Source organism: Phodopus roborovskii, unplaced genomic scaffold (assembly GCF_943737965.1).
Source record: "Phodopus roborovskii unplaced genomic scaffold, PHOROB, whole genome shotgun sequence".
Taxonomy (NCBI): domain Eukaryota; kingdom Metazoa; phylum Chordata; class Mammalia; order Rodentia; family Cricetidae; genus Phodopus; species Phodopus roborovskii.
In genome coordinates, this window is record NW_026126638.1 from 3,533,236 (window position 1) to 3,548,863 (window position 15,628).

General features: G+C 47.2%; 1 protein-coding gene across 1 annotated transcript in view; it reads right to left on the reverse strand.

Moving 5' to 3' along the window:
* Nucleotides 1-15,628, reverse strand: part of Prmt8 (protein arginine methyltransferase 8) — a 79,661-nt gene that overhangs the window by 13,137 nt on the left and 50,896 nt on the right. Inside the window, exons 5-7 of the mRNA XM_051173222.1 lie at nt 9,895-10,037; nt 9,310-9,397; nt 2,908-3,023 (exon numbers count right to left, since the gene is read on the reverse strand). Coding sequence (XP_051029179.1) covers nt 2,908-3,023; nt 9,310-9,397; nt 9,895-10,037 — 347 coding nt within the window. The remainder of the gene's footprint in view (nt 1-2,907; nt 3,024-9,309; nt 9,398-9,894; nt 10,038-15,628) is intronic.

A 15,628-nucleotide genomic window follows, 5' to 3' on the forward strand; every position in this document is an offset into this window, starting at 1 on the left:
ATCACAGTGAACAGCAGTCCACACATCTGAGCCACTGGTGGTTCAGATCCTCAAGTCCTTTTACCTCAAGTGCCCTCATGTTTCCCTCCACTAGCCTGTAAACCCAAGGCAAATCCTGATCTTGCCAATGTTCAGGATTTTTCTCCTGGCCCCAACAACCTGCTCTGGAGTCATTAGAGTTTTCCAGTGCTGAGTAACAAACTCGTATTCATGGTTACACACACACACACACACACACACCATGCAAATCATCTAGCAGGAATCCCATCTCCAGACAGCCTCAGACCATCCATCAACCAAATGTCATCTGTCATGTCTTGTGTTAGCTGACAGTGTCCCATAGGTCCTGGAGACATTTGCATTTTAATGGGGGCCTCTGAGGAAACAAAAGGCTTCCAGGCAAAGGGCAATGATGCTGTGCATTCATTGATGCCACAACAGTAGAGGTAGATGGGTCCCATCTGTGGGAATAGGATCAGACCTGGCTGGGCTTTGGGGACACAAAGGCCGTGGGCTCAGGTGCACGCCATAGTCCACAGCTCAGTCACAGTTATCCCCACTGATGCCCCAGAGCCCAAGCGCTATGGCTGGAAGGGTTCTTTGTTTCTCATTTGTACCCTGGAGACCTCAAGGAAATTCACTGCCTTGGCCTCAGGCAACCCCAGATAACACAAGGGTCTGCAGGGAAGGAGCTTCAGAAGAGCGCCTGGCCTCTGCTACCCCACCTCTCAATAATGTCACAAATAGATGTCTCCAGGCAGGAGTCTGGTCAAAACAGAGTCTTAATTATAATAAAGTGTCACACTCAGCAGTGTTAATAGCTATGAAAACAGCAATTAAGTGTGTGAAGAAGGGCAAGTGTTTTCCCAGAAGGCTCAGTGAGATGCTGCAGGGAGAGAGAGAGAGGTGTGGGAGCCAGCACGGCAGGGGCAGACAGTCCCCCTCCTAGCTCAGAAGATGCTAATAGGAAGAGGATGGCAGTGAGGCAGGGAAGGCGGGCAAAGGGGCATCATCGCAGAGTGGAGTCCCTGGTCCTAAGACATCTTCAGAACACTTCTGAGTTTGCAGGAGGAACAGATACGATGCCCATCCTTCCCCAGCCTCCTTGTCCAGTCTGGCTACTTGGCACACAGATACACCCAAGTACAGTCTGGTGGCCAAGGATCTTGCTGCCTAGGTACCCATCTAGAAGAAGGATAAGGAGGGAAAGGAAAAGAGATGATGGGGGCTGAGGGTGGGGGAGAACCCAGTCCATCTGTGAGGCCACCAGCAGGTGACACACAGGAAGGCAGTGTCCACATTGCAATGGGACTTTGTCAAGGACAGAAGGTAACTTAGTGGTGCCCCAGAACACTGATTTTATCTCCAAGCTAAAGCTGCTTCGTGCAGGTGCCTGGTGGCAGCAGTGATTGCTACATATTGTTTTGAGAAATTCAATAGCACTGGTTGTCTCCTATCTTTTCTGAAATCAACTAATAAATAAGTTAATCAATTTGTTTGTTTATTTTTGGTACAGGGGATTGAACTCTGCACCTGGTACATGCTAGGCAGGTGATCTACTGCCGAACTACTGATCTGAATTCTCCCATTCTTGCATTTGTTTTTGAGGAGACAGTTGCTCATGGAGGTCTCGACCTCTACCTTCTCCCTTAGCCTCCTGGAACACAGAGACTAGAGAACTCAGCCACAGCTCTTCTTCTGAATTTTGAGGGGTGTGTCATGCCCTGAGAGTGAGCTTCCCCCATTCTCCTTGCTCTTGTTCAGAGTTCCAAGAGGGAAAGGTCTCAGGGGTATGGGTTTATAGGAAGAGGTAGGCATATTTCCTCATAATGGCTCCCTGCCATTGTGCAGTAGGAAAATAATGAGCTAGGAGTACTGTAAGCCTGGGGATGAGAAGTCAAGACTCAGATCTGATGCCAAACCTCATAGGCAGGATGCTGCAAAGTGAGGCTCATCAGGTGATACCTTTCCCAAGTAGCCCTTCCCAAGGTCTGCAGTGGATCCCTACAGGGAGCATTCTTGGCGTGAGCAAACAGTAGCCTTTCAGAAACATCCCTTCAACTTTGGAGGCTATGAATTGGTCCTTACTTCTGCTAGAAAGGTTCCAAGCCACCAGTCCCAGAGAAGACAAGGATGCCCCAGTGTAATGAGAGAGACAGGTGGGCTGATGAGGCTTTCATAAGTAGTCATGGATTTATAACAGAAAGCGAACGTGCATCCTATGCAGTGGAAGTCTTTCAACCTAAACTACTACAAGTAGTCACATGTATCTGTTTCAGTGTCGTTTAGTACATAGGAGTGCTAAAACACAGAAGGGAAGGCTGAAAGGATCCAGCTGGCCTTGAACAGTGCTGCCTCCGGGGAGGAGCTAGGGTAGGAAAAGTGGCCGGGGTAGGTTCAATGCTTATGGTTAGTTACTATTTGTAACTAGGCATGTTTTGGGTAATCAAAATGCTGACTAGCCAGTCATCTACACTGGAGATGACTTACAAGAAAGGGTTGCAGAGCACAAACAAAGCAGGAGGCACCAGGACAAGGCTGGAGGCTCTGGCTATGCAAAGCTGACGCGCTTGGAGTGGCAGGATCATGAGGTCTGGGAGGTCTACCCCAAGGTGGACACTCAGCCCTAAATTGCCCTCCTGTCCCAAGTCCCCACATGCCTCCTGCCTCCCAGCAGTGTGCCAGGGACACCGCTTTGGGTCTCACTTCCAGCAGTGCCACTCTGGAGTCGTCTCCACAGTTCTGCTCAGTAAGAACATTAGCTTTTGACTTGTCACCAGGCTCTGACCAAAGCGGCCTCAGTGCCCTCGGTGGGGAGCTCTGCAGGAACTGACATTACGGGACTTTCCAGAGTGGCACAGCTGGGTCCTTTGCATACCCAGGCCCAACGCAGACGAATCTCCAGACCTTTATTAAACAGGCATTGGTCACCACTTGCTTTGGGTCCACGATGTCCACCAGAGGCTCCTTCATGGCAACGTCTCGGATACAGGTCATGTCAAAGCCATAGACGTTCTCCCACCCTGCGGAAACAGAGTGAGGCATGAAAGCAGGCAGTAGGACCCCCAGCTCAGCCAAGCTCCCCCTCCCCCACCCCTCCACCCCCCGTGCTCTAGCCCAGCCTGCCTACAACAAGGGGGCAGGGTGAAGCCTCTGTGCCCTTCCATCAGAGCCCTGAAAGTACCACTCGCCTACAAGGGGGACCTTGCAATGAACCAACAGCTGCTTCACACGGTGTCATTCACACCTCTAGAAAATGCAAGCCTCCCATTCTGTTAGATCAGCCAGAGGCTGTGAAACTTCTGGAAGTTCACACATCCAGAAGACAACAAGACTTCTTCTGGTATGTGCTTGCTGTCTCCTTTCCAGGCCATTTAGTTTCCTGTTTCTAGGCCTTTGCTCAAACTTCCTGTCCCCTAGGGGCCATCTGAACCTTTAATGCAACTGAGAAAAACACAGGTTCATAAATGAAACAGACTCAGGTTGGAGTCCCGGCATCATAGCTTATTCTCTGGGCACTGGGCAGACTCCTGCCCTGATCTCTCAGGACCTCAGCTTGCTCAGCTGGTGGATCCAGGAGGATGCTCACCTTACCCCTATGCCATTAGTCTGAAAAGCAAAAAGTACTCACTGAGGGTTCACTCCATAAGACATCATGTGTTGTGTGTGTGTGTGTGGGGGGGTAACCATTCTTATGGGACTCTGGGTGGCATGGGCTACTCATGAGATGCTTTGGGAAGAGGAAGAATTAGGGTACAGGAGCTGGTGAGTTGAGTCTAATGGCTTAAGACTTCAGTGATAGTGCTAATTCCTATTTCAGATTAGCAACCTTTGCCTAAGATATCCAACAACCCTTGATAGCACCTCCAGGTTATAGATGAGAAAACTGGCCCAGATAAGTTGACATCTGGATCACACACAAAGCCTGACCCAAAGTCACACACCAGCCCAGTGACACCAAATGGAGCTAAAAAAGGAGCCAAGCTGACTTCCTAACCCTTCAGCTGTGTCCCAAAGTAACAACAGCCAGGCATACAAAGTTCTTCCTCCCAAGAGGACAGCCTGGACCCAGGCTTTGGTCCCTGGAAAGCTGGATCTCATATATCTGTTTATTCTGCAGGGTTCATAAAAGCTTTGAAGTAAAGATGTTTTTGTCTAAAATCTTATTAAATTTTCTTTTAGTGTTCACCACACAAATGTTGCCTTGGGGAACTCAGGTCCTGTGTGTGTGTGTGTGTGTGTGTGTGTTGAAGAGAGTGGGTGTGGAAGAGGAAGGTGTGAATGGCCAATGAAAAGAATTGCTGTTCTTTTCTAAGGTACACAAAGATCTCTGGGGTTGGGGGTGGGGAGAAGCAGGCAGAGAGAACAATAATTTCCCCAGGGCGAGGGCTGGTGAGTTCCTGCTTGCAGAGACGATGCTAGGCATGGCTGCTGCTGAACTTCCCAGCTGACATTGTCGGGGCTGGGAAGTAGCTTAGCTGGTACAGAGCTTGTCTGTATGCTGAGGGACTGGCTTCCATCTCCAGCACTGCATAACACTAAGTGTGGTGGACACACCTCTGATTCTAGTGCTCAGAGCTGGAGGTGGGAAAACCAAGAATTCAAGGTCAGCCTTGGCTATAAAGTGAGTTCAAAGTTAGTCTGCCTCCAAAACATACATATATATACATACATACATACATACAGAGAGGACTGCCTTGTCGGATCTAGCAGCTATCGGTTCTCTTCCCAGAGGACACATGTGTACTGAGGCACACTTCACTGCCTTAGGATTAAACCCCTCCATTAAGAAGCCTGCAGCTGAGCACATTCTTTCAGTCCCTGTACCCCCTCCCTCCAGGAAAAGCTCTATGCAAATGTTCAACAAAATCCTCAGAGGATGGTTGATGGCCTGGGTGTTTGTTTGCTGTGTAACTTTACAAAGGCACGAGTTTCTCTAAGCCTTGGTGTCTTTTCCTTTAAAATGGAGCTGTTGGTGATAATGATGGCTATTCCCTTATGAGCATTGATGGGACACTATATACAAAGTTCCTGAGACAGTGCTAGGTGCAAAAAGGAGACCTTTACATGTGGCAGTTGTCATTATGTGGTTTGAGTGCCACGCTGAGCAGCCCTGTGCAGACCAAGCCTCTTCTCCTGTCTTATTTGTAAAAGGAAGGATTTGGCTCAGTGTTTGTGGGTTCTAGAATCATCTGGAATGCTTTTTAAAGTGCAGCTCTGGGTCTTTGACCAGACCTACTGGACCAGAATCTCTAGACAGGAGACTCAGGAGGCTGGACTTCTAAAGACATGGCCATTCCACCCAGAGTTGGAAAACCTTCATGTTGCTTGATTGTCTGAGGTTTTTTTTTTTTAGGTTGTAAATTGTGAACTTAAAGTTTCAAAGCATCAGTGAACCCTTTTCCAGCTACTGGGGACCCTTCCATCCATGTCCTTGGTACCCACAGAGTCTGGCACAGCACAGGCTTGCAGCTGGCTCTTTTCAAGCTGAAGGTATTCACAAATGGAATGTGTCTTTTGTTGCCAGTGCCTCATCCTCTAGTTACATTTACCGGGGCCATCTGATGTCTTATATCCCCAGCTAGACTGCCCCACTCAAGCCACTCAGTACCAGAGTATCCAGCACCGTCAGAAATGCATTTTCTTGGTTCTGCTGACCATTCGTTTCCCACTAGGCTCTCTTTTAGCAGAAGGGGAGGATGTGAGCCAGGCATGCCAATCTTTTATTGCAAGGACGTACTATTGTCCATTGAAGAACTGCCATTGCTTATCTAAAGTAACATTGGAGAGCCCCGAAAAATCTTTTGTTGATACATTAACATTAATTCTCAAACAGTGACATATCCCAATAAATGTTATTAAGGCAACCCAAAAGCCCGTGACGGCAGGCCCGTTTGACTGAAGCCCCTATTCCAAAAGCCTGCCAGAGGAAAAAGCCTCCTGTCTGAGTATAAATATCCTTTGTCTCTCTGTGTTGCCATTTAACACACAATGCCTGGCAGCAGTGAAAAATTATAAGATACTAGGAAAGGGCACACATACGACCTACCATCCAAAGAGAAGGGTTAGGGCAGACTCTGCCACAACTCAGATGTTAGAATTGCTCAACAGAGACTATAGAGTAACTATAACAAACACATTAAGGAATCCGGTGGGAAAAGTAAAGGATGTACAACAGATGGGTAGAAGGCTTCATCAGGGAGAGAGAAACATGCCTTTTAAAGGCCAATGAAATTCTCCAGATGAGAATCACACTATCAGAGAAGGGTTCCTGGGATCAGTCTGTTAGTGGAGTGGATAGACACATGGAGGAAATAATAAATAAATCTAAAGCTGGTTCATAAAAATAACCATAAATTAAGCACAGTGAGGAAAAGCATCTATAGTATGATACCAAACACATTTTTTTAATGAAGTTCCCTGAAGATGAGGAAAATCAGACAGAAACATACATATTAGTATGGATGATGAATGAGATAATCAATGCAAGCATTGTATTTAACCTCAATCAGGTCAGGATGCATCTGAGGGAAGCACACCCAGAGAAATCCAAACAGCCAAACAAGTACAAATTCCTGGGAAACCAACAGGCTCCACATTGCAAAGTGCAGCACCCGACCCTCCTCGCTCTGGCCCGAAAGATCTGAGTTTCTCTGTGAGGGCTGAAGGCCAGGACTACTGGCTCAGAATGCCTCCAGAGGAAAACAAGTCTCTCAAGGCCCCACATACGGCCTCACTGTGCAGAACGGAAGGTGTTTATAATATCCTCGTGCGTCCTAGGCTGCCAGTAGCAAAGTGAAAAATGGGGAAAGGACCTCATGTAAAAAAATGTGTAAGTCCGAGAGCAGAGCTCTGGATGTGGGGGGTATAGAGTGGAAAAAACCAAGTGGTCCCCAGCCCTCCAGCTACAGTAAAGCTGCCTCTACACCAGGCCTTCCCTCTGGCTCCCCACCCTCTTGCCCCTCAACTGGCTGGAGAGTCCAGTATTGGGTGATTTGTGGCAGGGATGGTCTGGAATATACAAGCTGACTTTGAGACTCTGTAAGTCTCTCCTGCAGTCGGCCATGGTTTTTACTGATTGCCCCTCTTTCAGATTCAAACACGCCTGCACATTCCTCTGAGCCAGTGCAGGTCAGGCACCTGGTCCTTTCTGCCAGGTTCCCTTTTAGCTGGTCAATAGAGTAAAGGCAGGGCCTGTTCTGTGCTGTGTGCTCATGGCTGAGACTGGGAGGCGAGGAGTGGGAGAGGGGAGAGGTGATGAGGAAAAAAAGCTTTCAACCTCAACAGTTTACTTTCTGTAGGGCTGGACCAGCCCCGCATTCACATTGCTCCTGTGGTTCTTGGGCCAATTAAAATTAGCCTGTAACTGTTCCCCTGGCAACCAGCAATCAAAAGCTGTTGTTTAAACACGTTTGTCTAAACAGGCCTGTTTCCTTTAGCTAAAAATGTGTCTTTGAAAGAAAAGCGTTTAAGTAGAAAACGTAACCGTATCCTACATAGAATATAAACGTAAGAATCTTGTTCTTTGGGAATTTAGAGGTTTTGATGTTGTTTCTTTGTTTTGTTTTGGTTTGGTTTTTTGCTACGGTGCTGGCGGTTGGAGCCAAGTAGGCACCCTACCACAGAACTATAGCCTCAGCCTTTTTAAAAAGTACCCCAAAGTAAACACTTTATAAAGAAAAAAAAATGGGGCCTGACTTATGGTTTTGTTCAGTGTTTGTTTGTTTGATTGTTAATTTGTTTTTCTCTTTGCCTGAGCTGTAAAGGCAGCAATAGGAACTGCAAGAATAAATTGCATGCTCTCCAGTTCTGGGCTGGCTGTCCCCTAAGTAGCAGCCACTGTCCTTTCCTCTAATGGGTTCAGAATTGCTCATTGCAATGTGACTGCTCCAAGGGCTCCCAACAGGTTCCAGGGAGGGAGGTGGGGAGGAGGAGACTTTGTTCTGGAAACTAGAAGGCAGCTCTTTACAAGAGCTTTCTTAGGAGCTCGATAAATATTTAAGTAGATGTGTGTGAAGAGTGTGCTGGAATGTTCTCTCCACAATGTTGTTCTGGGGTAAGCTGCATTCTATTTACACCATGCTTGGTTCTGTTCACTGCTCAGTGGCTTCTTCTCCTTCAGAGGCTAGACCTAGCTTGTTCCTACATGCTCCACAAACAGTGGTGTTCTTTGGCATACATCATCTAATTTAGTCCTTGCAAATCACTGGGACTGAGGGCATCACCTCCCACTGGGGCTCAAAGTCAGGTGACACACTCAGGGTTACTCGGTCAGTAAATGGCAAAGCCTGCATTTCAAACCCTGGGCTTGGCAGGGGTCAAAGCGTTCACCCAAGTCACCTCTGCAGGTTAGAGCTCCTGCCTCTTGCTCCAGGTCTGAGTGCTGTTTAAGGGACTCTTCACTCAGTTGTCATGTGCAGACCCAGGTGACATGGCCATCTCTCACCTGACAGAAATTCCACCAAACACCAGGCCCATGCCACTAAGAAATATAACTTTTAAAATGAAATAAAATGGTCCTTGAGATCCAGATAAAATATTGCCAAAGGTGGCTTTTAAAATTTGTTTTTGTCTTGTTTTATTTAAGACTGGTCCTTATTCTGTAGCCCAGGCTGGTATTGAACTTGAGTTAATCCTCTGGTCTCGGCCTCTCAAATGCTGGGATTACAGAAATGGGCTACCACATTTGCTTTTGTTTGGAGTTGTGTAGAGAGAGAAATATGGGGTCTTGCTGTGTAGCCCAGGCTAGCTTCAAACTTATGATCTTCTTACTTTGGCTCACGTAGAGCCATTTGGCCCAAGAGAAGACACTATGGACATATATTTACATATGAGCCTCTGACACACACACACACACACACACACACACACACAATCTGACTGAAAGTCTCTACTCCTCCCCACATACCCTTAAAGGAACCTCAAAGAAGAATCCATATTTTACCTACTGTGACGTAGAGTCACAGTGATTTCGACAGATTTGATAGGCAGGAGGCATGTTTCAAAATGGTCGGCTTGATGTGAGACTCCAAGTCACCTGTCCTGCTGTTCTCTGCACAAACACGACTCTTGCTGCCCCTGTCCCACACTCCATTCCCAGATGTGTTTGTTACCCTTTACCAGCTACACTGTTCATTTATTCTCTGTAGACCCCCCCCTACCCTTGGGGATAGTGAGAAAGACTCCATAGAATAACCCAGTAGGGTCACAGATAAACTCTCCCAGGACACTAACTGTCCACCCTGAAGTTTCTCTCACATGACCCCGGTACACAACAGATATTCAACAAAAAACCGTAAGGTGACTTACAGTGGATTTTGAAGTCCTTGTACTGTCTGTCTTCAATTGCTACCACGTATAAAGCTGCCCGGTCTGGAAACATAAGCCCTCCAGGTTTCTGTTGATGAATTGTGGGGAAATGGGTCTCGTAATCTATTCACCTGACAAAGACATCACATTTTGAACTGCACATAGAGTCACCAGACAAGCACCCCCTTGCCAGCATTTCTCACTTAGTGGACGGACAGCTTGGCTGGACATGGCAGTAGCATGCCCTAAGCTGGGGGAGCCCAGGTGGACAGAGGCGGGACAGAGAACCAGCCTGTGGCTCAGCAAAGCCACAGCAAACAGTACCCCTGGCTCTCTGCCGGCCCTAACCAGAAGAAATGGGTCTCTGCTCTACTATGGTTATACATTCTGACAGCTGAGCGTGTTGGACCAGGGTTGATCACTTGTTCCCTTGAAGCAGTTGTGCTTTGAAGAGAGGGCCACGAGACCGTGATCTTCTAGTCCCTTCCTCTCTGCAATTCTCATGGTCCTCCCAGGTGGGAGGCTACGGGAAATGTGGCAAGACAGCCACCAAAGCAATAAGGGGAGAGCATGAGGGCCACTTACCAACCACTTGTCCCTGGCAAAGATCACCGTGTTGAGCATGGACTCATAGAACAGGCAGTAGCCCATCCACTCGCTGATGATGATGTCCACCTTCTCCACTGGCAGCTCCACCTCCTCCACCTTGCCCTTAAATATGGTAATGACTAGAAAACAAGAACCCAGAGCCATGCTGTGCCAGGACCCCTCGGTACCATGGGCCCCTTGCTGCAGGGCTGCTGACTTTTGAGCTCCGCTCTCATCTGGCTTTAAGGGTGTGACTTACCTTACTCTTCATCACAGGAACTTGAGTGTGTTCCTCATCAAAGGTACTGGATAGTTACTATGCACTTGACTCCGTGCTAAGCCAGCAGAATACACTGTGTCCTGTAATCTGCCCTAAGAGCTAAGCATACTATTATTATCACCACCTTCTCTTACAGCTGAGGAAACTGAGGTCTCAAGGTGGGACGATGGCAGGAGAAACGGAGTCCAGGTCAGATAGAACGGGACTGTAGCTGCCCTACTGTGCCCTCCCTGCTCCCTATGAGGTTACCATGACAACTAAGACTTGAACTGAGTAAAGGACACTGTACACCTTGCTCTTACATCTGGGCACAGCCAATGCCCTGTATTCAGTGGGTGCCCATCAAATGTCTGTGACAGAAGCAAATTGGTGTTTTGACAAGACCGCAGACTCAGCACAGACAGAGAAACCCAGGGAGGGTTAAATGCTGGGTCTTCTAATTAGCTGTCTGACTTTACACACATCACATCACATCACATTGACCATGCAATTCCCATCCAATTCCCCGAAGAATACCAGAGAGCATGAGGTCTTTGTCAGGCTGACTGCACTGAGGAAATGAAACAATACCCAGGAAGTGCCAGGCCTGTAGCCGAGGCTCAACAGAAGGTAGACAGAGCTGACATGTCTGTTCTTTAACAACGTACGGAGAAGAGAAAGAGTTAAAGCCCCTGTGAGGAGTGACTTCGCAGCCCACTGGAGCAGGACAATGGTCTTAGTTGAGTTTTTGATCAGGTGACCCAGAAGGAGACATAATTTGTGTATTCTTTGATGCACAGATGGAGCGAAAAAGTGACAGTAGGGTAGGATGCTGTGTCAGTTTCCTGGTCCCTTCTTAGCATCCTGCTAAAAGGTCACACACGCTTATGCTCTGAGACCCTCCTTCTGTGACAGCTCCTGGAAAAATCACGCTAAGGAAACTGAACTGAAGCCCAGACCTCAGCATCACAAACCAAATAAACTATGTCTGCACTGAATCCAAGGCAATTAATTTGGACTGGAGGCTCCTGTACAGCAAAGGGCACACAGGCCAAGGCCTTTGTTTAGCACTTTCACAGTTAAGGGCGCCATCAACAGCTCCTGATGGAGGCTCCTTCGCCACTTCCTGGTTAATCAAGGCTTAATCAGATTTTATAAGTGTCAGACACTACTCACATTCACCCAACCTCATCACCGACCACAGAGGCCCATGTGCCCTGCCTGGTCACCATTTGTGACCCCCTATCCCCGAGAAGGAAGAGCCAAGTAAGGCCAGACTTTTCCAAAAAATTTGGAACAAGTGGGAGAGGCCAATGTCAAGCCTGCGGTTTGGGGGAACCTGAGACCACAAAGAAAGAAATCAACCAAGAGAAGGGCCCCATGGCACACCTTGAGAATTCACAAGGGGACAAAAGCAAGGGCTTTGGAAAGTGCCCACATAGTCCCTAATTTATTTCTCACTCTGGAAAAGAGCCAAAAAGCACACTCATGCTCTTCTGCCTAACTAACAGCTTGCAAAGCCTGGCTTGTTTATTTTCGTCAACAGTTTTCCGCCGTCTATAGCTTCCTTTTTGTATTTTCTTTGTTCACCGCCTAACGCTCACATGCAGCTGTACAGCTTTGGCTTACTCTGCTGTCTTCTGATATGGCATGGCCTCCATTTGGCCCTAGATCAGACTCCCTCCTGCCTCTGGGATGCTATAGCCCCACTCTGGGTGGTTAATGCAAGGCTCCAGCTAGGGTGACCTCAGAAATCCTTCAAGAAGGAAATGGCTTAAGGAAGAAAGGGCTTATAGTTGAGGCCATAGCCCACTTACAGGGAGTCATGACAGCAGGAACGTGAGGCAGCTGGTTACCCTGCATCAGAGAGGTGGGCGCTGGTTTTTAGTTCCTTTGCTCTTTTTAGTCAGTGCTGGATCCTGGCCCTCAGGATGGTGCTGCCCACGCTTAGGATGGGTCTTCCCAGGTCAATTAATCTAATGTAGAAACTCCCTCATAGCTATGCCCAGAGATTGTCTCCTAAATCAAGTTGACAGTATCAACCATCACCCATGCATGAATGCATGTATGTAATATGTGTATTATCTATCAATCTCTATGTTCTATCTCAGCTGTCTACCTATCTGCATACTTACTGTAGTATCTATTATAACCCATACCAATCAGAATACAGTAGCTAATGAATAAGAAGGCCAACACTGGGAACCAGGGAACAGGGAAATCACCCAAGGAATATTCCATACACATGTTTATTAGACTAGACTAAAAGTGCATATCATCTGTTTTCCATGGCTTCATCATCAACTTGAGTGGATTCAGAATCAACATGGAACCACACCTCTAGGTGTGTCTAGGAGGATGTTTCCAGAATTGTTTAAGGAAGCAGATAGGCCAGCCTGAATGTGGGCAGTCCTGTCCTATGGACTGGGTTCCCTAATGGACGGCAGGGAGAAAGATCATCAGCGTTCATCGCCCTCTGCTTCCCGACTGCAGAAGCAAATGACCGTATTCTACCTCCATGCCTTCCCTGCCCTGATGGAAGTCATCCTGCAAGTGTGAGCTATAAACCCTTTCCTCCTTAAGTTGCTTGCATCAGGGACCTTGTCACAACTGTGAGGAAAGTAACCAGACCCATATCTAAGTCACCAGAGACACCGTCTTGATGTCCGTAGCTAACACCTGTAACAACTCAATATCCATGCTCAGTTTCACAAGCAGCAAGACATGGCCTCCTATGACAGGGTGTATGTTGGCTGCTTGGGGCTATTGGATAGCATCGAGCATGAGGCTGGCTCACAGGACTGTGAGCTCTATTTCCCTTCTCCACAGAGAAGTCTTTTGAGGGGTAGAATCTACTGTTCCCAAGACTCAGAACAGCTGGACTAAGCCCTGCTTGCCCAGTCTGGACCCTCCATCACCAGGGCAGCATCAGCTCAAGGTGGCTTTGAGGTCGCTATCTGGAGCTGTGTTTCCAGGCCATAAGTATGATGGAAAGTTTGTTTGACTAGCTGTGACAGGATCCTGGCTCATAAATTTTACCGTGATTAATCATAGCTAAATGTACCACAGGGAGCAATAGGTTCTAACTTGGGAGCTTTTACCCTGTGGCATCAGTAGGAACATTAGACAACCAGAATTCAGTTGTTGTTGCTTTTAATGGGATTTTTTCTCCTTTTTTATTTGAGTGGTTATTACAAAGTGAATTAGGCCAGTCTAACCTGATTTGGGATTTCAATGTATCCATCAAAATCAGATGGCCCCATAAGGCTTGGAGTTCATGGTCTGCCATTTAATTTTATTTTAATTATCTATTAGTTTTTATTTGTATTTACTTACTGTTTTGGTTTTTAGATAGGATCTCATACTGAAGCCATGCTGGTCTGAAACTCACTATGTATCCTGATGAGCCTCAAACTAGAATGAAACCTCCTGTCTTTCAGCCTTGTAAGTGCTGGACTATGGGTATGAGCCATCTTGCTCTTCCAAGAGCTAATTCTGTCCCATGGAAAAGTGAGCAGTAAGGTCATATTCCTCGGGACAGGAAATGCATTATCAGTTACAAAGCCCCCAGATCTGTCACTGTAACCACACCAGAATCCCTCTCTCTGCTTACTCTCCTGTTTTTGTAAGACCTATAGTCACCATTATCCTGCTCAGGCATCAGCCCATGATGCCCTCTCTGAGTGGCCTATCTTGGCTTCCCGTTGCCAATATCTGGCAGAGCACTAGATTCTCCACAGACATTCTAAACTTCTTCTCACATGGAAGGATAGATGAATAAGCAGTTAAAAACAAACAAACAAACCTGGGCATTGATTTAAAAGACCAAAGAACTGCAAAGCAGTCCCAATTATACTAGTAAGAAAAAATTATCAACATTTAAAAAGCAGTTTGAAGAGTGATTTCACATGAACTTAAGCATTCTCCCAGAGACAATGTGGCTGCTTTTATCTGTCTACTAAGAGACCTGGGGTCTAGAAGAATCAAGTTATAGAGCCAAAACCAGGCCCACCCGGTCACCTCAGCAGCTCACATAGCCTCACTGGGGCTCCTGTCCCTACCTTGTGAATGTAAGATTGTTTCTAATTTTCCACCACCAGGAACAGTGTGTTCATTGAGCAAATACTTGAGAGGTGGAAAGGAAAGAAACTGAGAAGGGAAAGTCTGTTCTGTCCTTCTCAAGCCTTCTCATGCAAGCAAATGAAGGCAAGACAGAATAAAGGTGGGCAGTGAGGCTTGGTCAGATCTACCCATCTTCATTAGCATCAACCCATACCTTGCCTCAGTGGCCTGTGTTCTCCAGAGCCCAGGGACTCAATAAATCTCTCTCACAGAATCAGAGTCTGCATACCACAGTGCATTGGTGATGGAGACAGAAACATCAGAGGTTTTGTCTGCATATCCAGAGGCTCTGCACCATCTGATTGTATTATAAGTGATGCTGGCAGGTCCTGGGTGCCCCGCAGCCCCAGTGTACTGCATATAGCAAAGTGGTACCCTCTCCTGGTCCAAATACCTATTCGCCTGAGAACCGAGAGCTTGAGCGTCCACCCCTCTCCTGAAGCATCTCTGCAGGACTTGGGGGACCAGCTGCTAAACTGGGGCTCTGAAGACTCTTTGACTTTAGCCAGAGGACTTTTCTACCTGGGGACAGCACCCACATAATGCTGTCTCCATCAAAGCCATCTGATGATTTCTATCTATCCTAAGTCATCCCTGAACACAGAGAAGTACTGGGAGGGTCTAATCTGCTTAACTCCCAACACACTGGCCAAGGGGTTGTGACTGTGCGGCCCTGGCCCACACGGCTATTAAGAAAGAAATTATACCCGGGAGAATGGCTTCCACTTGGCTTGGATGTTCAGAATATCATTCCCGGGTCTCATTCTCACTCGATAACCAAACCAGAAGCCAGCAAAGGATAGATACACCAGCAAGGGACAGAAAGAAAAATGCCCCACACTACAGGGGATTTACACAGATGACCCTCTACCACTAGAGGTTTTGCATCTGAAGTTTGGACCACCAGGATATCAAGAAGATTTAAAAAGCAAGCAGTGTCTGTACTGAGCATAGATGTTTGTTGTCTTTATTCCCCAGGCTGCGTCGTATAACAACTATTTACATAGTGTTTCCATGGCATTAGATGTTCTAAGGAATGTGGGGAGGATTTAAAGTATGTAGAGGATATGCACAGGTAACATTCAAAGTCAACACACAAATATTATGCCATTTTATTTAAGGAACTTGAGCATGCTTGGTTCTTGGTATCCTCAGGGGGTTCCCGGAACCAACTCTCCATGGACTTGAGTGGCAACTATACATTAGTTCCTCCATGTAAACTCCTTGTCCTGTCCCCTCAGCATGGCTGGCCTCTGTTCTAACTCTCTCAAGTCTGTTCCAAAGCCCTCTCTTCAATCAGTGATTGTCAAAGCTTAACAATCGAATCCGGGAAGGGAAGCAGAGGGACCG